At 35.3% G+C, this 21614-nt stretch overlaps 1 protein-coding gene and 1 long non-coding RNA gene across 7 annotated transcripts in view; one reads left to right on the plus strand and one right to left on the minus strand.

The window, feature by feature from the left end:
• The window catches only part of LOC135840889 (uncharacterized), a 402381-nt gene that overhangs the window by 127324 nt on the left and 253443 nt on the right, over window positions 1-21614 (plus strand). The window lies entirely within an intron of this gene.
• The window catches only part of bma (SCY1-like protein bma), a 390878-nt gene that overhangs the window by 123378 nt on the left and 245886 nt on the right, over window positions 1-21614 (minus strand). For all 6 annotated transcript variants that reach the window (XM_065357627.1, XM_065357630.1, XM_065357629.1 and 3 more), the window contains exons 2-3: window positions 7567-7802; window positions 2359-2708 (exon numbers count right to left, since the gene is read on the minus strand). In XM_065357627.1, coding sequence (XP_065213699.1) covers window positions 2359-2544 — 186 coding nt within the window. In that variant the 5' untranslated portion in view covers window positions 2545-2708; window positions 7567-7802. The remainder of the gene's footprint in view (window positions 1-2358; window positions 2709-7566; window positions 7803-21614) is intronic.

Raw genomic sequence — 21614 nt, forward strand, 5'->3', positions numbered from 1 at the left:
TGATTTGTTTTCTACCCCTGGTGTTTGAAAAAGTCATCTTCATGTTGGAACCTCGCGTTCGGGAATTTTTTACCACTCTCTTCCCCATCCCCTCTCATTCCCTCACAAAAAATCTTTCTGATTTGAGTACCTACAATAAGTAAGATAAAATGGATTTTTTGTGTTAGTTTACGGGGGGGGGGGGCGTCTGAAGAATTATGATGAGAAATTGTCAGTAGAGAAGTGGACGGGTTCTGCGCCAGGAGTGAAATTTATTCAGACAGAGGATCGTTCATTCTCTCAAGTATGAAAAAGTAATCTCCAAATTTGAATATTAATGGAACGTAAAAGCATTACGGACGGTTTCCAAAGCTCATCAAACATGAAAAACCTGACATTCTTCAGAGTAATTAATTGTCCTAAGATTCTCAGATCAAGGCCGAGAATCAGTCACCATTCAATATTTTATATCAGCCCAAATATTTTTGAACATTCTTTTATTCCTATAGTCGGAATCTCTCTAATCGATTCTCTTTTTTAAGAAAACACTTTCTTGGCCTTCCAAACAATATCTCCTTTTAGACTCTCCAAAATTGAAAAAATAGAAAATTGAAGTTCGTGATTTTTTTTGTTGAAAATTAATCATTTCTTGTGTCAGAATCTTTTTAAATAACTCTGTTCTGCAGAAAAACGTTCCCTCGCCCCTCCCCCCCAAAAATATTGGTACGCTTTTTTGAAGCTCTCGAAATTGACAAAAATGAAAAAAAAATTGACATCGGTGAACATTCTTTTTTTGGTTGAAAATGTTTTATTCACAATCAGAATTCTTCTAATTAACTTTTCTCCTTTGAAAAGAAACCTCCCTTCAGCCTCCAAACAATTTTGGTTTTCTTCTATGAAGCTTCCAAAATGAGAAAAAAAATAGAAGATGAAAATTGTTTGGAAATTTTTCAGTTCTGGTCAGAATTCTTCTAAACATTTTCCCCCTCAAACAATAACCTCTCTCGGTCCTCAAGTAAATGTTTTTTATTTTTTCCTACTGGGGGGGGGGGGGGCTCAAAACACGGAAAGCAATATTGTTTTGAGAACCAAGGAAGCAGATCTTTTCTCGATGATACGATTAAATGTTTTGAACAAATTAGGTGAATTTTCAAAATTTTTAGATATTATTATTTTTTTCATTTTGGAGGCCTTCAGGGATAAAATTCGTAACAACTTTTTAAGGGGAATGAAGAAAAATCGCAAATTTTTTTACAAAAGTGATGAACAAAAGATACCCTATGGATGGTGGGAAGAGAAGAGGGAGGGAAAAAAGTGGTTTCCAATCTTGCATAATGTCACTTGGGTATGCAATATCTACCTCGATCACTCACTAAAGAGTTCAAGTTGTTTTAAATTTTTTTTCAAGGTTTCTTTTTTAAATTAAACAATTGCAGAATATTTTATATTTTTCAAAAATACGAATTAAACTCGGCCTCTTCAAGGCCGTCGAGAGGGGGGGGGGAAATTCCAAAAATACGCTGACAAAAATACTTATAGGTATTTATTTAGGTACGTTTTCATAGGCTCTTTAACTTTTGTCAGATCTTTCTTTGAACACGATTCGTATAGCTCTTCGTTCATTTATTTATTTCATCTTTTAACAAGAGCCAGCATCGAGGAAAAGTCGAATGATGAAGCCCCAACTACTTACTCTGAAAGGACAAGGATGAGTAAAACATCGCCGCGTTATTGTACTCTGGGGGGAAGAGAAATGGTACGAGAACGAGAGCATAGGAACAGGTATTCTATTTCAAGGCTTGTGCTGTTCGTAAGCCATTTTCGATTATTCATAATTATAAGGTATATATTTCGCCTGTTGTTTCGAGCAAACGCGACCCGTCACAGTGCGCCGCATCGCGAAATAAAATTACCAAAATAATTTTTCTTAATCTACGATGGTGAAAAATATCTGCAGCTTTGTATCAATCTCTCAACACCGTCGAGAGTATTATATTATTCATTGGTCTCGTATACTACGTAGTACATACATATTTGGCCGTGGCCGCCATAGCGATTATAAGTCGCTATAAATTAGCACCTTATATAATGCGCAAATAAATTTCCCGATTCAAATATTAGATTACGTCACAAGGCTATACGTATATGTACAACGTATATCTAACGTATCTAAAATTGAGCCAGAGTCGACGATAATTTACTATACCAACGTATAGAATATATCTACTCGAAATAAGTTTATCGTGTATATACGAACAATAGAGCTGATGATAATGAAAAGCGTTTCAAGGTACCTGTACGCCGCGCTGTACAGTGTAGAAAAGTATAAACGTACGAGTAAACTAAGTAGGTATATGGTGAGAAGGACGCGGTACTTACTTTTCCGTCAGATTTTCTCGTCGCTTGAAAAACTTTCCAAACTAATTCGGGACCTGCGGTGCAAATCTGTGGGCCAATATCGAAAAACTGTGATATAGGATTGGTGGTTAGAATATTCGGACCTGAAGGGCTACTAATAGACGCACCGGCAGCTTTCAACTTTGCAAACATGCTTGAAGCAAGCATGTGATAATGCCCTTTTACGTATTTATCCACCCTTTCGGCAATTTAATCCTATTAATAGCAAATAATCCTTTTGCGTCGGCGAATATAATACCGAATGTAAGTAGTAGTTGCCCTTTCTTTGCATATACGTAAAATAGCTGCTCTCGTGTGCGATGACATATAATCTGTAAAAAAAAAAAAGAGAAAACAACCAATAAGTACGAGAGAAATGGTTAATTTATTAGTATCTATTAAAAAATTAATATAATCATTATCAAATGCATTGGACTTGATGGGACAGAAGTTTCCATCCTTTTCTCCTTTATTGTGGATTCAAGCCCCCCAATTTGTTTTTTTTTTTTTTGGCAAATACCTCCTCAAATATTGATCCTAGTGAAAAATTGTAGACTTTTCAGAAATTTTGACAAAAATTGAGACTTGGAAAAAAAATCTCACATAAATAATAAAAACTGTCTTGGATTTCCCTATTTATTTTAAATTCTGAAAAAATTAGAACTTTTTAAAAAATGTTACCATTTGTAACAGATTGCTTTTTTGTTCCTTCAAGACGAGTTCTACGAACAGCTTCTAAAGACCATTTACAAAATGAACCCAAAACGCAGCATTTTTGTAATAGGAGACCTCAATGCAAGAACAAGGTCAAGTGAAAACGACAAAGTGGTAGGAAGACACCGAGAAATCACAGTAAACAAGAATGGGAAAAGGCTGATTGACATTTCAAGCTACAACAACTTCACAATTATGAATGGGTTCTACAAACATGAGAAATGCCATAAAATCACATGGGCAGCTAGAGACCAAGAGTCAATAATCAATTATGTGGTGGGGAACATCCATGCCAAGAAGACAATGTTAGATGTGCAGGCATTTTGAGGCTACAACATCGGATTAGATCACCATCTCCTCAAAGCAGCCATTAGAGTCAACAACATAGGAAAGACAACTGAATGTAGACAGATGCAGCTCAACATCAACTCATTAAACGATTCAGTAACAAACTAGCTGTACAAAAGAAGAATGGAAATCATTGAAAAAGACTTACAAATAGAAGAAGATGTAGAAAAGGAGTGGGTATGCCTGAAAACTATTGTGCAGAGAGCAGCAGAGGAGGCACTAGGAAAAAGATCAAGTGGACAAAACCATAAAAAGCTGAAAATCTGGAACGACAAACTATCAAGAGAAGTGAAGAGGAAACAAAACCTTTTCTGGAAGTGGATGAGTTCAAAGAATGAACAAGACAAAGGAAGCTACAAAGAACAGTGCCACAAGACAAAAAAGACAATAAGAGAAACACGACAGAAACAATACAAAAGGTTTGTGGCAAACATGGAGAGGGACGCATATAAACTGAAACCAAAAGTGTACAAAATAATCAAAAGAATATCAGAAGATGAGGTACACAGAGCCAACATTGCCCTACCAGACTATGAAAAAATGGTCGAATACTACGCGAACCTATGGAGTGATCCCAACAATAAAATTGAAGTGGCAAATCACGAGAACAAGTATGAGCCATCCTCTTGGGAAGAGCTAGATGGAGCCTTGAAAATTTGCTCCAGAAATGGAAAAGCCCCAGGCAGTGATAAATTACCAACAGACTTATTCAAGAACCTCACAATAACCATTAAGAAGAGACTGCTAGTTTTCTACAATAAAATACTATCAGGTGCAACCATATCAGAAGACTTCCGCACTGCAATTGTAATACCCATCTTCAAAAAAGGAGACTGAAATGACCCAAGAAACTCCTGAGGAATTAGCCTACTAAATGCTGCTTACAAAATACTTGCAAAGATGCTAGAGAGAAGAATCGAGAGCCATGTGGAGCCAATAACATTGGAATGCCAAAATGGATTTCAAAAGGGAAGATCATGCATAGATGGAGTATATGCAACAAAGCTGCTGATGGAGAAGAGACAAGAATATAACCTAGAGACCCACATGTGCTTTGTTGATCTGGAGAAGGCGTATGATCGAGTACAAAGGCAGAAGTTGTTTGAAATCCTGAGGAAAATCAAAGTGAATGAACAAATAGTACGCCTAATTGAAGAAATATTCACAGATAATGTAATAAGAGTAAGATCTGGAAACATGTTGGAAGCGAAGAAGATAGGAAGAGGAGTAAGACAAGGACGCCATGATTAAAGAATGGCTGAAAACCAAGCCAAGAGGGCAAGACATCAACAACACCCTTGTCATTACCCTGCTGTTTGCTGATGATCAGGTGGTCTTTGCTGACAATGAAGATGACTTGCAGAGAGCAATGTACAACCTTCAGAAACTAGCTGATAAGTACGGAATGAGAATCTCGTCAAAAACAAAGGTGCTGGCCTTCGAGGGGAAAGAGTCAATACGTAGTAAAATCATTGTGAATGGACTGCCAGTGGAACAAGTTATAAGCTTTAAATATCTCGGATGTGAGCTGTCATATGAAGGAGAAGTTGACGCACAATTTAAGATCAGTAAGTTCCTGAGAGTAAGCGCAGCTATAAACCGAGCCATACCTCCAAGAAAAGTCACAGCCGAAACTTGAATAAGAATCTACAATAAGCTGGCAAGACCAATGCTGCTATATGGAAGTGAAACATGGACAATGAGAAAGGATATAAAAAGCAGAGTAACTGCAGCGGAAATGAGATTCATGCGAGCCTCAGCAGGATTTACTAGACGAGATATGAAAAGGAACGAAGGCATCCTGAAGGAGCTAGGAGCAGAGCCAATCATTAGATGAGTGAAAGATTACAGAAAGAAATGGCGAAAACACGTTGACAGAATGCCTGATGAATGGTCCCCTCGAAAAGTCAAAGAGTACACTCCAACTGGCAGGAGGAGTAGAGGAAGACTGAAGAAAAGACTCGATGATATATCGGCGAGCAATTCTTCTACATTTTCCCAGATGGGCTAAACAGCTCACCAGGTCAAAGTTCAATGATGATGATGACAAATAAATAAATATAAATAAAATTGGGATTAAAAAAAAATGTTTCTCGGCTGAAATCAGGACTTTTATCAAATACCAGCAAAAAATCAGGACTTCTTAAAATCACTGGTTAGAAAATCGAGACTTTTTTTCATCATTTATGGCAAAAATTAGGCTTTTTACGAACTCTGGTTGAAAAATCAAAAGTTTTTCTTTCTGACAAAAACCATAGCTCCTTTGAAATTCTGAAAAACAATCGGGATTCTCTTGACTATGGCAAAAAACCGGGGCTCTCTTGAATTTTCCGCAACAAATCTTAGCTTGTTTGAAAACGCGACTTTTTTTCAATTTCTGGCAAAAAATCAAGATTTTTAAAAATCTTCGGCTAGAAAATGGAAACTTTTCCGGATTTCTGGCAAAAATCAGAAATTCTTTAGAATTCTAAAAAAAATCAGGATTTTCTTAAATGTTGTAAAAACCCATACTTTTTTTAAAATTTCGACAAAATCATGATTTTGGGGGGAAAATCAATTTTTACTTATTTCTTCGGTTCCACTCCTAGCTGCCTCCCTCTTCTCCCATAAATGCCCAAACAGGTTCAAAATCCCCAGAAAAATTAAAATTTAGGCTGCTGAGTTCGAAAATTGAATTATTTTCATTGAAACGACCCCTCATCGCTCCTTTGGCTCTCTTGAATTTTGAAAAAAAAAAACACGAAAAATTCAGAAAATAACTGAATTTGAATAACCTATTAAAAATAAACTTCAGGCGAAAAATGGAAAAGTGGAAATATATCACAGACCAAAATTCCAGGAGCTGAAAAGTTCATTTTTCGATTTTCGATAAACTTTTGAAGGTTAAAAAATGAGGGAAAAAATCGATGAAATTTTAAGTACATCTTATTAAGTATCGATTATAAAATTGGCCTCGAACCATGTTGAGGAATTTTGGAACGTCCGATACAGTGTTGGCATTTGGAGGTTTACCCCATGAAGTTGGTAAGTCAAAATTTACTTTATACTCTAATTTCAACATGTTGAGTCTCCAATTGGAGGTGGTTTTAAGGCCATTTTGAAGCCTCCAGCTTCGCTTTGGAGATTCCAAATCTTTCAAAAATAACATGAAAACTTTTTGTATCAACTTTAGCACTATTGAACAAATTCTAGGATATTTTTTCAAAAATTCGAGCAACCAAAAAATTGCTAAAGGCTCCCAAATGGCTTGAAACTAATTGCAATCGATTCAGCATGTTGAAATTAGGATGTGAAATATAAATTTTGATTTTCCAAATTTTTTGGGTTAAATTTTGCGGAAATGGGGAAAAAATTAAAATTTGAAGTCGGTAAAATCTTTTTGAAAAGTTATTCTTTGGCCATTTGATTTATCTTAATCTTCTTTCATAATATTTTACGCACGTGCTTGTCCTTCAAAAACTCAAAAAATTGATCCGAATTCGAAGCAAATTCGTCAATCATTCCCTTGATTTATACTCTTCAACACTCCTACCCTTCCTCTCTCATGTGGCCTGTTGGGTAGAAAATTTTATTGCAACTTTGACGGTTTGGAAATCATTTCTCTCTCTTTACTATAAACTTCTAATTGACTTTTTAACTATTTTTTTTTTATCGTTTTCTGAGATTCAAGGCGAAAAAAATTTTCTTAACGAAACATTAAAAAAAAAAATTGTAGGCTGTAGGGATTTTATTTTCAGAACACAATTTTATAAAATCAGATTAGGTATTCAAATCACATGCTCGCTTATTAATACCTATACTAATTTTAATAAGAGAGGAGAAAAAAAAATGAAGAAAAACTCGTAAAACGAGTGCCCAAAAAATTCTACGCCTACTCGAATGTATACAGACAACTTTTAAATTCACTTTTTACCGTGTTTTATTATATAACTTTATAATTTCTTGATAGAAACATTATTTTTCTTTTCTTTCTTTTTTTGTTGTTGTTGTTTTAATTCAACTTTTTCCAACCCCTGTTCCGCGTAATAATCCATTTTAAAGCTTATCAAGTTGTCGAAATTCTCGTCTGGTATACGCGAATATAGCGAAACAAAAGTAAAACTTATCGTTGAACTGAAAAGTACTCACCAGTGCTTTATTGTGCGTTAAAAGGGTACGTCTGTCTTAATGAAATAAAAAAAAAGAAAAGAAAAGAAAAAAAAACATCGTGGAAGTATCAAGTTTAAAATTAGAAGTTACAGTCTTCATGATCTATTTCAGTCTGCGAACTCTCTTTTTAAATAATATATCGTTTATTTCGTTCCAAATGTTAAGCGATGCATCTGGTAACATCTTTGCACTGTATTTTAAATTTCATCCATAACCTGTAACAAAAAAGAAAATCAAAAACACGCCAGTTAGTATAAAATCGATGAAAAATAAAAATGAAAATAGATAATACGATGGGCTGAGGGAAAACAGAGATACATTTAATGTACTCTTATAGAGGCATAGATATGTGAAATCTTACGCCAGTCTACCTTCAAAAGCTTTACTTTGGTTGGTTTAAATTTTAATTGGAAACACATAACAAAGAAAATGGCGAAGTTTTACAACTCAGTTCAGTTGTAAAATCTGAGCTGAAAACTTTTACCTAATTTTCGCACACGCGTTAACTCCTTTCACATGCTCGTTAAAGTGTTATACTTATGTGTAGGTACTTCTATGTATATACCTCTGGCGGATGTGCGAGTGAATTTTTAAAACTTACGACTCGTTCTTTTCGGGGTCGTATACACAGTATAAAGTAAAGTATCGCGACAATTGAAATGTTCAACAGATTTTGTACGAGTAGGTGCTCATTTTATCGCACATAATAGGTACTTTTGCGAATTGCTATCGTCTTCTGCTAATCTCTCAAACGATTATTCAAATTTCACACCAGTTCTTGAAAATAATCTACTCGCGAGATTGTACGTATGTTTTTTCTTTCATTTACATCACAATCATATGGTTTGTAATGGGTGTATCTGTATAGTGCAGACGTTGAGGTGGTTGAACCGCCGCCTTGCACCTCCCACGTCTTTTCACCTGACATCCATCTAGTACCGCAACCTCTCGAAAATTATAATATTATTCGTTTGCAAAAATAAACACACGGAAAAATAATATACCGGTAACGAAATTTAATTTTTTACGACGACTTGACGCGTGCTGTATCTGTATAATATACTGTGTATACCTTTTTGAAATTCATTAATCATTTCCGCTGCGAGCTCGCGTATAGCTTCTTTTCGTCGTCGTCGTCGTCGCTCGTAATATTCGTAATTTCATTGGGAAAAATGCGAGTAGATACGTACGTAGAGTTATAATACGATTCCGCATCGAACAATATTTTCATTTGGAGATACCACTCAACACTCGATACGCAGAGCGCAAACGTTAAGGGGTTAAACCGTAACGTAATTATCATCATTTTGCTTACACAGACACAGCGAAAAGAAGACACGTCATCGAAACAAACTTTAATCAGATTTTACATACTTTGTAATGATGGTTCTGTTTTTCGAGGGTAAAATCTTCTTACATTGATGCTGGATTTTGTACAATGGGACTTGCAGGATTGGAGCTCAAATATTGTACGTATTTGGGCTATGAAATCTACCATAATAGGGTATTCTCACTCTGATCGTTTCATGAAGGTTGATTTCCAAAGGAATCAACCTTGAACTGACATATTTTGATTTGAACGAAGCCAAGCTAGATCAAAAAACACTCACACACGTGAGAATAAGACCGACTTTTCGTCGAATAAAAATCTTTTACGAACGAATTGATTCACTTTTCGTGAAACATTTGTATAGAAATTAATCTGTTCACAATTGAATCGAATTATTCACGAATGATTGGTGATCGATTCTTTTATTCGATTTTTGATGAATCGTTCACGAACGAATTAAATATTTGTTCGCGAATAAATTCAATAATTTTTGGCGAATCATTCGCGTACAAATTGATTTGTATAAGTGACTCGTTCGCGAACGATTCGATTCATTTAGTTAATTTTTGGTAAATCGGAATAATTTTTAGTGAATCATTCACGAACGAATGAATTCGTTCAAAAGACTCGTTCGCGAACGAATCGATTCTTTCATTCAATGTTTGATGAATCCTTCACAAACGAATTAAATAATTTGTTCGCGAAAAAATTCAATAATTTTTGGTGAATCATTCGCGAACGAATTAATGTGTATGAGTGACTCGTTCACGAACGAGTCGATTCATTTAGTCAATTTTTGGTGAATCGGAATAATTTTTGTGAATCATTCACGAACGAATTAATTTGTATAAGTGACTCGTTCGCGAACAAATTCAATAATTTTTGGCGAATCATTCGCGAACGAATTGATTCGTATAAGTGACTCGTTCGCGAACGATTCAATTCATTTAGTTGATTTTTGGTGATTCGGAATAATTTTTGGTGAATCCTTCACGAACGAATTAAATAATATGTTCGCGAAAAAATTCAATAATTTTTGGTGAATGATTCGCGAACGAATTAATTTGTATGAGTGACTCGTTCACGAACGAGTCGATTCATTTAGACAATTTTTGGTGAATCGGAATAATTTTTAGTGAATCATTCACGAACGAATTAGTTTGTATAAATGACTCGTTCGCGAACGAATTCAATAATTTTTGGTGAATCATTCGCGAACGAGTCGATTCATTTAGTTGATTTTTGGTGAATCGGAATAATTTTTGGTGAATCATTCACGAACGAATTAATTCGTTTAAGTGACTCATTCGTGAACGAATTGATTCTTTTATTCAATTGTTAATCAATTGTTCACAAACGAATTGAATAATTTGTTCGCGAACAAATTCAATAATTTTTGGTGAATCATTCGCGAACGAATTGATTCGTATAAGTGACTCGTTCGCGAACAAGTTGATTCATTCAGGTAATTTTTGGTGAATCGGAATAGTTTTTAGTGAATCATTCACGAACGAATTAATTTGTTCAAGTGACTCGTTCGCGAACGAATCAATTTTTTTATTCAATTTTTGATGAATCGTTTATAAACGAATTCAATAACTTTTGGTGAATCATTCGCGAACAAATTGATTCGTATAAGTGACTCGTTCGCGAACGAATCAATTCTTTCATTCAACTTTTGATGAATCGTTCACAAAAACGAATTCAATAATTTTTAGTAAATCATTCACGAACGAATTAAATAATCTGTTCCTGAACGAATTGATTATAAGTGACTGGTTCGAGAACGAGAGTCCATTCATTTAGTCAATTTTTGGTGAATCGGAATAATTTTTAGTGAATCACTCACGAACGAATTAATTTGTATAAGTGACTCGTTCGCGAACGAATCGATTCTTTTATTCAATTTTTGATGAATCGTTCACGAACGAATTGATTCGTATAAGTGACTCGTTCGCGAACGAGTCGATTCGTTTGTTTAATTTTTGGTGAATCGAAATAATTTTTAGTGAATCATTCACGAACGAATTGATTCGTGTAAGTACTCGTTCGCGAACGAATTGATTCATATATTGAGAATTAATCAATTCGTTGGAAAATGATTCGCTAAAAATAAATTTTTGGGAAATTCTTGAAAAATTCAAAAATTAGAAAAAAAATTGTTTTAAAGATGATTTATTAATATTTTGAGCAAATTGAACCAATGTGAATACCTAATTTCCTCGTTTACAACTCACAAATTTCAATAACTATAAGTTTTGAACCATTCTAGAGCCTCCAGTTTCTGATGCAGTCGAAATCCACTGGAAGCCCCAAAACGGTTCGAAACAATCACTAATTGATTCTGGAGATCAAAAATAGGGTAGAAACCAAATTTCATCACTTTTTTTTATCGTGGTTCGCGAACGATGATTTTTGTATTTTTTTTCAAAAATAATCACTGGAGAAAATTTTGGATTTGAACCGGAGTGAAAATATTTCGAATACGTGCGTAAGTCGATCGAAAGGGTCGAAAATATGGCAAATCCTAGAATGTAGGAGCCAAATTTCATAATCACCTGACCTTATTCACAGCGTTTTTCGAAAACTGGAAAAACCTAAAATCTGCCGAAGGCTCCAGAACGTCTTGAAACCGTCAATCGACTCGAGTGTTCGAAATTATGGTGGAAATCAAATTTCAGCTTTTCAAGTCAATTTCCTAAAAATTTTGATTTTTTTCTATTTTGGGCTGAATTTGAATTTTCAAAAATTCGCTACAAATTTGAAAAATGAATTCAAGCTCATGATATATTGCGTTTCTCTTTCGATTTCATTTTGTCCAGTACATCCATTTTTCTGATTTGACCTCTTCGACTTCCCCAATTGGCTCCCAAATTTCCTTAAAATTGAAAAAAATCACGTGACATAGGTAGGTGAAGGTACGTAGTACGGTTTAGTAGATTTTTGAGAACACCGAATAATAGGAATTTGAAAATTGAACGAAACCGTGCTAAATTTCAGCCACGCTGATCGTGAAAAACAAAATGATTTGAAGATTTCCTCACATGCTTATTTGGGATGTGATTTCTGAAATTACCGGAGAGAAGGGTTATTTTTTTGCCAAATGCTTTATAGATTGGCGCAAAAGTGGTTGAAATCAATGAGGTGGGGCAAGGGGGGTGAATTTTTTCGTAAATTAACGATTTCAAATAGTATGTATGTATTTCAGAGTTATTCGAAAATGGTTACAAACCAAATGTAGGTGGGGGAGGGGGGGGTGTCGATTTATAGGATTTTGAGCGACCTTGTACATACGTACAGAATGATACTCGTCTCGAAATATTTGCAGAAGTATCTGTGTCAAAATTGTTTTATAAATAGGCAAGTATAGTAGTACGAATATCAACGAAAGAAAAAATTGTCGAGACTGCAGACAAATTCGTCGAAAATTTTATACGGTAGATGAATTTTGGAAATTTTATCGCCTCGCGCGAAATCACCTTGACTTTATCCGGCAGTTTGCTGCTTTTGTTTTTTGTTCCAAACTAAAATATTTTTCAAAGCGGAATTCTCGGATTTCAGACACCACTATTACCGGTATAGGTAGGTATAAGACAAAATATGTACAATGTAGGTACTTTAAAGAAAATCTATAGATTTCTTTTAGATTAGTCGAATCGATGCTGTTCGTTTTACGAGTAGGTACAAATACACAAATACAAACACACATTCGTGCAATGCCATATGAAGGCGCATGTTACCCATAACGTGTTTTACGAGAAGGTATAAAATTTAGGCGCTAGGTAAATGACGATCATTTTCTTCGACAAGACGAAATAGATCTTTATCACTATATACGTAGACGTACCTATGCCAATGGGAACCAGCGAATAGAAGCGAATTTTAGTCGCTTGTCTAGCTAATGTAGTACGAGCAAGACGACGTTATATTTATGGTGAACATTTCCTCCATCTAAGTGACGACAAATACCTGCATATACGCACACACATTACCTATCGTATATATACGAGACGTGGATAAAGTCTCTACGTATGTAGTATACTTGTAGGTAGACGAGAAAGCTGATGGAAGATTTTATACCTCAGTTTATCTATACGAATACCTAAGTATCTAACCGAGTTACGTACGCAGAATAAATGTACTTAATGGGTAAATGGCAAAATGACTGACGCTGCAACCAGCCACAATACCGCAAACATATACACACATTTGCAATACATGATCATTTTCTTACGTAGGTACCTACATCGTGTCGTGTCGTGTCGTGTCGTCTCGCGTCACTTGTCGGCTTCCAAATTACATAGGTAAATAAATAGGTAGGTAAGGTACGAGTAGAGGTGCCCGTACATACATATAGCTTTCGGGTAATGTAAAACAATGAGCATAAAGTTGTGCGCGTAGGTAATTAAATTGTACTCGAGCATCTCGAATACTCGTCGTACTTTTCAACGAGAGCTACTACGTTAAATTCTATAACTCTCTTTTTATTCGCAAATGTCGAAGTTAGAACATATTGCGGATGTGGAAAGACACTCGACGAGGCTCGCCCTCGAAAGCTAAAAACATTTTACAAGAATTTTTAGAAAACTACGCGTAGCCTAAATATCAATCACGATGGCAAAAAGTTTTCGCGAGTTGGAAAAAGAACAGATTCGCGGAGACCGACTTGCGAAAACTTCTTGTCGCCGAAGCGATACACCATGTCGTAAAGTGTAGGGCCTATACTCATCTCGAGTACAATTAAAGCGAACGTATTGAGCAAATATGACGTAAGCCAGTGACGATTTTGTGTCGAGATTCTAAAGTTTATAGGTATGTTTTTCTTTCGAGTTCGACTGACTGCGAAGTGGTTTTCTCTTGTCAGTATTGATAGATACCTTGTTTCGACCGAATTTACTTGTTTTTTGCGTACTTTATTTCATTACCTAGCTAGCTGTGATATTTGAATATTCGGAGTTGGTTTCAGTCTCTAGAAACAGTGATTGCTGCAAATTTCAAAAATTTTCTAGCGAGCAGAAAATTTTTGATTTTTTTTGCGCTGATTTCCTCGTAAAAATTCTAGTCAAAACCTCACGTTTGGGGATGTTTGCCCGGAAATCGACACAAATGTGGATGAAATCGTTGAGCAGCTCGGGTATTAGCCATAACTCGATTTTTAGCTGTCCAACTTGATTACCACGTCTTGTGGTGAAATTTAAGAATTCTGAAGAAACCAAAAATCACATTGTGACTTACAGAACGATTCGAAAATGTGAAATTTGGATGGCGGGGGGGGGGGGGTGAGAAAAAATGAAATATTAGCAAAACTGAAATAAAATTCATAATTAATTGAATAATTGTAAAACAATAATTTTATCAATTTAGAAGAGAAAAATTTGAAGTAACCAACAATAACTAACCAAAAAACATTTAAACTTACCTAAAAATAGCCAAATATGTATACTTGACCGGCCAAATCATTAAATTTCATTCGCAATTCGCGACATTCCCAAAAGGGAAACAAAATATTTTACTTTAATTAAAATTAAGTTCTAAAGGGTAACTTACAATTTTTCAATGGGTCTAGTTTAACATACCCGCTTTGATTTTAACATTTGCTGAATGAATATTTCCGTCACTGTTAGTATGAAGGTGCTGCACCTAATCTCCATTTTCTCCTCAAAACATCCTCTTCTAGCAATACAGGTTCTCCGACACGTGGTACTCCACAAACAGAGTTTCTTTGTATAGAATTGTCCTTTTTATGTAAATTGGACAAGTAATGTTTATACCAAAGGAACAAAACTATTGTAAAACCTGTTTACATGAATTCCAAATGTTGGATAATTCGGATGTTATATCTCAACAACACCCAATTCGTCGTCGACTGAAATGGTGACTTTGATTACCAATGAAATGAGCTGGAGTAATGACATCTTCAAGATCACCAGACACATAATGTTAGCGGCCTTGAATTTAAAATATTTTCAATTTCTTTTAAAGTTGTTTTTAAATTTTCAAAATTAATCATGCCAGAGACTGATTTTTTGATACATTTCTTCGCTAACAAAATCAAATGTTTGTAGACACCTCCCATCCAGGGAGCACTTTCAAGAATAAACTTCCATTCAATATTATTTTTGAGTAGGGAGGAAACAAATTCGTTGTTCTTTCTTAAATTTTCTCTCCAGATGTGATCGATGAAAGATTTAAATTTTTTAAATTGTGCAGCATTATCAGAAATGATCTTTTTTGGCATGCTTCTCTCCGCAATAAAACAACGAAAAAATGATCAAGAAATTTGTAGCTTTCATACTTTATTTGACAAGTTCCAAATGAATAGCTTGGACAGTTCTCGCACAACAATTGTCAACGTCGACATTCGCATCGACCATTTTTTTCTCCAACATAATGATAGAAAAGTGATCAATTAGTTACTCAGTAGGAATTTTCTGTCCGTAAATGAGCCAGGTTAGTGAAAATTTTCGAAACGTTCTCATTATTTCTGATACCTCGACATGCGATGTCGACATGTTGATGTAAAATTGGATGCTCAAAATTTACACCCACGATCATGTTGACCAATTTTTCAGAATTAAAATTTTCATTTTAGTGTTCAAAAGTTTACAAAATTATTCTTTTTTTCATAGTTTGGATTTGTTGATGATATGTTGATGTGAATGTTGATGGTCCACAAATACATCAACACCAACCTTGACCAAATTTTCAAAGATTTCTCAAATTTTGAAAATGACGCCGATATTGTGGATGTATTTGTTGATGTCGAATTTCACAAATGTTTCCCATAAATAAAACCATAAACGATCAAGTACAGTGGACTGTATATTTTATACAAAAAAAAACACGCATAAAATGAAACAACCGCTTCAACAAGAATATACATTAACAATATGTACACAGTAAGTAGCTCACCTACAACATTACCTACGTACGAGTCTAAAAGATAAGAAAAAATACGGAAACGAACAAAAATAATCAACATTAACATCAACATGTTGTCGACATGAAAATGTGTCAGTTCAGTACTCTTAGATAAAGTATTGCACCTTTCCAATATAAGGAGTTTATGTTCAACTTCTTATTTTGTGCAGACTATCCATCTGTACCTCTCAGAGGAGGAGGACTCCACGCGGATGCTGCTTTCAGCACGAGCAATGACCACCTCTGAGAAAATCATTTTTGGAAAAAATTTCAATTTTTGAAATCAATTTTTTCAGTTTTTCATAGCAGGGGATCGGTGAACATGTTGATGCAAGTGTCGATCCATCCACATCTGTCACATTTGGATCCCACATGTCGATGCAAATTTTGACCCTATCTCGGACCAATTGTCGACATAAATGTCACTCAACATTGGTCCACAATTACATCGACAATTGGGTCGAAATAGGGTCGAAATTCACATCGACATGTGGTATCCAAAAGTGACGAATGTGGATGGATCGCTATTTACATCGAAATTAACGTGGTCATTGTTGAATGGGTCAAACAAGTGAAAATAACGACAAAGAATTTCTTTACATTTCCACAACATTTCGCATATACTTAAAGGACCAAAGTAGTCAACACCAACATAAGTGAAAGGAAAATAACTTTTGAGACTCATTCGGTAGGAAAAGGAGGAAGATCAGGAATGATAAATGGACTGCCGTCAACTCATCTGCAATTAACACATTTGTTCAACACCTTCATGACAACTTGTCTACCATTTTTGATCCAATATTCACAACGAATTATCAATAAAATATGCGAAACTCCCACATAGAAGTATTTAACGCGAATATTCATGATAATTTTTTTACGAAATCATGGTCTTGAGGCAAAAGTTTTGAGAATTTACAATCGTAACTTAACATTTTTGAGTTTTGAAAATGTCCAGGACAATAAATTATACCATTACTATCGCGAAAAAAATTAAATCCGACATTTTTCATATCAATATAACAATGAAGTTTTGTAAATATGATTTGTACTGTAATTGAGTGTGTTTCACTTGAAATAGGAAATAATCTAGTACGTAGTATTTATCCACAAAGGACAACTTGAGAATCTGTCCAAAGGACAATTTAATTAAATTTGAGTTTTAAGGATTCGATAAGAAAATTTATACAGCAGGTACCAATAAGTAGGTACACCTGTGAGAATATAATAGCTATATACCTGGTTATCATAGGGGAAATCTAACTACTTCATGGGGGATAAACATGAAATATCACTAAGGTGAAATAACTTACCTGGCTAGCTCAGCAGGGGGCGGTGTCTAATTGTATTCCACAGAATGGATTAAATACACGAAAGACATACAAAATTAGTATATTTAATCCGAAAAGAGTGTCCTTATGGACAGTTCCAGGTAAGTTATTTCACCTTAGTGATATTTCATGTTTATCCCCCATGAAATAGTTAGATTTCCCCTACGATAACCAGGTATATAGCTATTATATTCTCACATTGGCGCCCAACGTGGGGCGGTGTCTAATTATATTCCACAGAATGGATTAAATACACAAAAGACATACAAAATTAGTATATTTAATCCGAAAAGAGTAGGTTATGGACGGTTATTCCAAGGACAAGTATAAATTAACACAAAGAAATATAATTTCAAGCATAATTTCAAGTATAGATTATCCATTTTAAGTATAAATTCACAGCAAGTATAAATTATCGCGAACTCCCTAAGACAAGCATAAGTTATTCGGACAGAAGCATCTCCCTGGCTAGATGAAACACAACTGCGCCGTTCCACACGCTTGTAGCTGCATCTAGGGTGCAGCTCCGAGTTAAAGCTCTTTAATACAAGTATGGAAATAGATTATACTCTTAAGAAAGTCATAGGACTTTACGTAAGTTTTACGTACTGCGCAGTGCGCGAGCAAGCATCAAATCAGCTGTTCACGTACAACGTTGCACCTCATTGGTTGCTCCACCCACCTCCACCGCGTGACGACACCAACCTGCCATGCGCAGTACGTAACACATACGTAAAATGCTATGACTTTCTTAAGAGCATAATCTTTTTCCATACTTGTATTAAAGAGCTTTACTCCGAGTAGGACAACGCAGTGTTACCACACGGAGAAACTCCTAATTGTACTGTAGGCAGTGTAGACATAGGCATATATTACACACCTAAAAGTTCTACTCTCTAAATTTAAAGCAGTCAAATTTCACTGCTTAGCAGTCACGACATTTTGCCTTTTTAAAGCAGTAGTTTTTTTTACTGCAAAACAGTGAAAAATTACTGAATTGGTCAGTCAAAATGATTTTTACTGACCAATTCAGTAATTTTTCACTGTTTTGCAGTAAAAAAAAAACTACTGCTTTAAAAAGGCAAAATGTCGTGACTGCTAAGCAGTGAAATTGACTGTTTCAAATTTAGAGAGTAGTCTCGGAATTGTAATCTTTTTCTTTAATGGTTTTAAATGTCTTTTTGAAAAAATTGATTATGAATATTCATGATAAATACTTCCACGTGGGAGTTTGGCATATTTTATCGATTTAGAAGAGAAAAGTTTAAAGTAGCCAACAATAACTAACCAAAAAACATTTAAACTTATCTACAAATAGCCAAATATACCTACTTGACCAGTGAAATCAACATTTTGCCTACCTATTCACGTAATTTCATTTTTATTTTTTTAAAAGCATAAATCACCTGATTAGTCGAATTTGGATTCTCAAAAATCCGCCAAAAATCGAAAAATCAACTCGAACAGCTAAAAATTTGGTTATTGCGTTTTTAGACTATGCCCTTTCCAAAGATCGACGTTCCCTTTGAATTCGGGATGAACACCTCGAGAGGTTCACTTGTCAGCTCTGCTCGGCTCAAAAATTTCCCCGTCAGATTGGATACCTACCTCGTTTGTAAGCTTACTGAAATAGTCTTCGAAGATTCAACAATACACTGCTGAAAAATCGTCTGATCGGCTGAAATTTTAATTAAACCTCAAGGTTTTTGAAATACAATAAAGAGGGGGGGTTTCCCTAAAAGTAATACTAATTCGCCCATTTCCATTCAAAACTTCATAATCTTATACATACGTTAAGTTCAATATTTCCGTTTCGAACGACGCTGTTTTGACGTCAGCTCGCAACTCACTCTCTTTCTCTCTAGTTTTTTTCTTCATTCGGCCTCCGAACAAAACACAGTAACAACAAAAATAACAACAAAAAAATACGTAAAAATCTGCTTTCCCCAGTGTATACCTATTACCTACATCTACCTACGATACAGTAAACAAAAAAAAAAACAAACCGAGCACATTGGGCGGAAAACTTGCTGGTTTGAGATTTTGTACCATTGATTCGTGCGAAGAGGAAACGTACCTATATATAAGAAAGCTACGAAGACGCGAGAGAAAAATATCGGCGATAGATAAATTCAATTTCGTCGCACAAAAATGGGGTTCTCGATAAGAGCAGGCTCGTAGTTTTTTTTTTCATTTCTCGAGCGTGTAAAATAGACGCTTACCTGCAGATATCTGCATGAGTGAACCGGTAAACAGGAGAATTTGGACGAAAAAGAAATTATCTCGCTGGCAATGGTGGTAGCGGTGGCGGTGGCGACGACTGCGAAATAAATTGATAACGAGAATAAGCAGCTTGCAAAAAGGAAGGAAGGAAAGGAAGGACGGTTGAAGAAAACATGGCTTGTGACACTGCTACAGCACAACAACGTTTCATTGTTGTCATAATTAACTTCATTACACTAGATTTATGCTACTCAAGGCGACAACGGCATCTTTAACGAAAACAAGATAAAGAACGCTACCATGTTTCCACCCTTGGCTCGTGAGTTGTTGTCATTGTCGGCGTCGCCGTCGTGTATTTCTCTACTCGTAGCTACTTTCCGGCTTTATGATGCGTGCGACGCAACGAGCAGAGACGAAGTAGTTGCCGAGTAATTGTTTAAGTGCCATGTATACCGAAGAAAATACACTGTATTTAATGTCTTTGTTGCGAAACGTGTATTTACATGTAATTTTTCACGACAAGGTGAAAAATTACCACCAGCGGCGTAAAGCGTTTTTGTTGATGGCTGAAAAGGATACTTCGTTAGCTGCTACGAGTACCTACAATTCCTTCGAAAAGATGTGCAAATAACAAGCTAACGTTTAGGTTTAGGTACCCGAGTGTTCTAGATTGATACAAGGTGATATTTTCACAAACGTCTTCAATTTTACAACATGAAAGCTGAAGCTGACGAACACAAAGATTACAAAAGTTTCGATCTGAGATGCTGCACAAGTTCTTACGATGGATGATCGAAGTATAAACCTCCACCACCCCCCCACCTACATTTCGTTTGTAACCATTTTCGAGTTACTCTGAAATACATACTATTTGTAATCATTAATTTTCGAAAAAATTCACCCCCTCGCCCAACCTCATCGATTGCAACCACTTTTGCGCCAATCTAAGGCATTTGGCAAAAAAATAACTCTTCTCTCCAGTAATTTCAGAAATCACATCCCAAATTAGCATGTGAGAAAATCTTCGAATCATTTTGTTTTTCACGATCAGCATGGCTGAAATTTAGCACGGTTTCGTTCAATTTTCAAATTCCTATTCGGTGTTCTCAAAAATCTACTAAACCGTACCCACCTAAGTATGTCATGTGATTTCTTTCATGCAATTTTAAGCAAATTTGGGAGCCAATTGGGGAAGTCGAAGAGGTCAAATCAGAAAAATGGATGTACCGGACAAAATGGAATCGAAAGAGGAACGCAATATAATATCATGAGCTTAAATTCATTTTTCGAATTTGTAGCGAATTTTTGAAAATTCAAATTGAGCCCAAAACAGAAAAAAATCAAAAATTTTTAGGAAATTGACTTGAAAAGCTGAAATTTGATTTCAACCATAATTTCGAACACTCGAGTCGATTGACGGTTTCAAGACGTTCTGGAGCCTTTGGCAGATTTTAGGTTTTTTCCAGTTTTCGAAAAACGCTGTGAATAAGGTGATTATGAAATTTGGCTCCTACATACTAGAATTTGCCATATTTTCGACCCCTTCGATCGACTTACGCACGTATTCGAAATATTTTCACTCCGGTTCAAATCCAAAATTTTCTCCAGTGATTATTTTTGACACAAATATAAAATCATCGTTCGCGAACCACGATGAAAAAAAGTGATGAAATTTGGTGTCTACCATATTTTTGACCTCCAGAATCAATTAGTGATTGTTTCGAACCGTCTTGGGGCTTCCAGTGGATTTCGACTGCATCACAAACTGGAGGCTCTAGAAGTCTAGAATGGTTTAAAACTGATAGTTTTTGAAATTTCTGAGCAGTATACGAGGAAATTAGGTATTCACATTGGTTCAATTTGCTCAAAAAACTAATAAATCATCTTTAAAACAATTTTTTTTTCAATTTTTCAAGAATTTCCCAAAAATCCATTTTTAGCGAATCATTTTCCAACGAATTGATTAATTCTCAATATATGAATCAATTCGTTCGCGAACGAGTCACTTATACGAATCAATTCGTTCGTGAACGATTCATCAAAAATTAAATAAAAGAATCGATTCGTTCGTGAACGAGTCACTTATACAAATTAATTCGTTCGTGAGTGATTCACTAAAAATTATTCCGATTCACCAAAAATTGACTAAATGAATGGACTCTCGTTCGCGAACAAGTCACTTACAATCAATTCGTTCGCGTACAAATTATTTAATTCGTTCG

This window comes from Planococcus citri, chromosome 3 (assembly GCF_950023065.1).
Source record: "Planococcus citri chromosome 3, ihPlaCitr1.1, whole genome shotgun sequence".
Lineage (NCBI taxonomy): Eukaryota > Metazoa > Arthropoda > Insecta > Hemiptera > Pseudococcidae > Planococcus > Planococcus citri.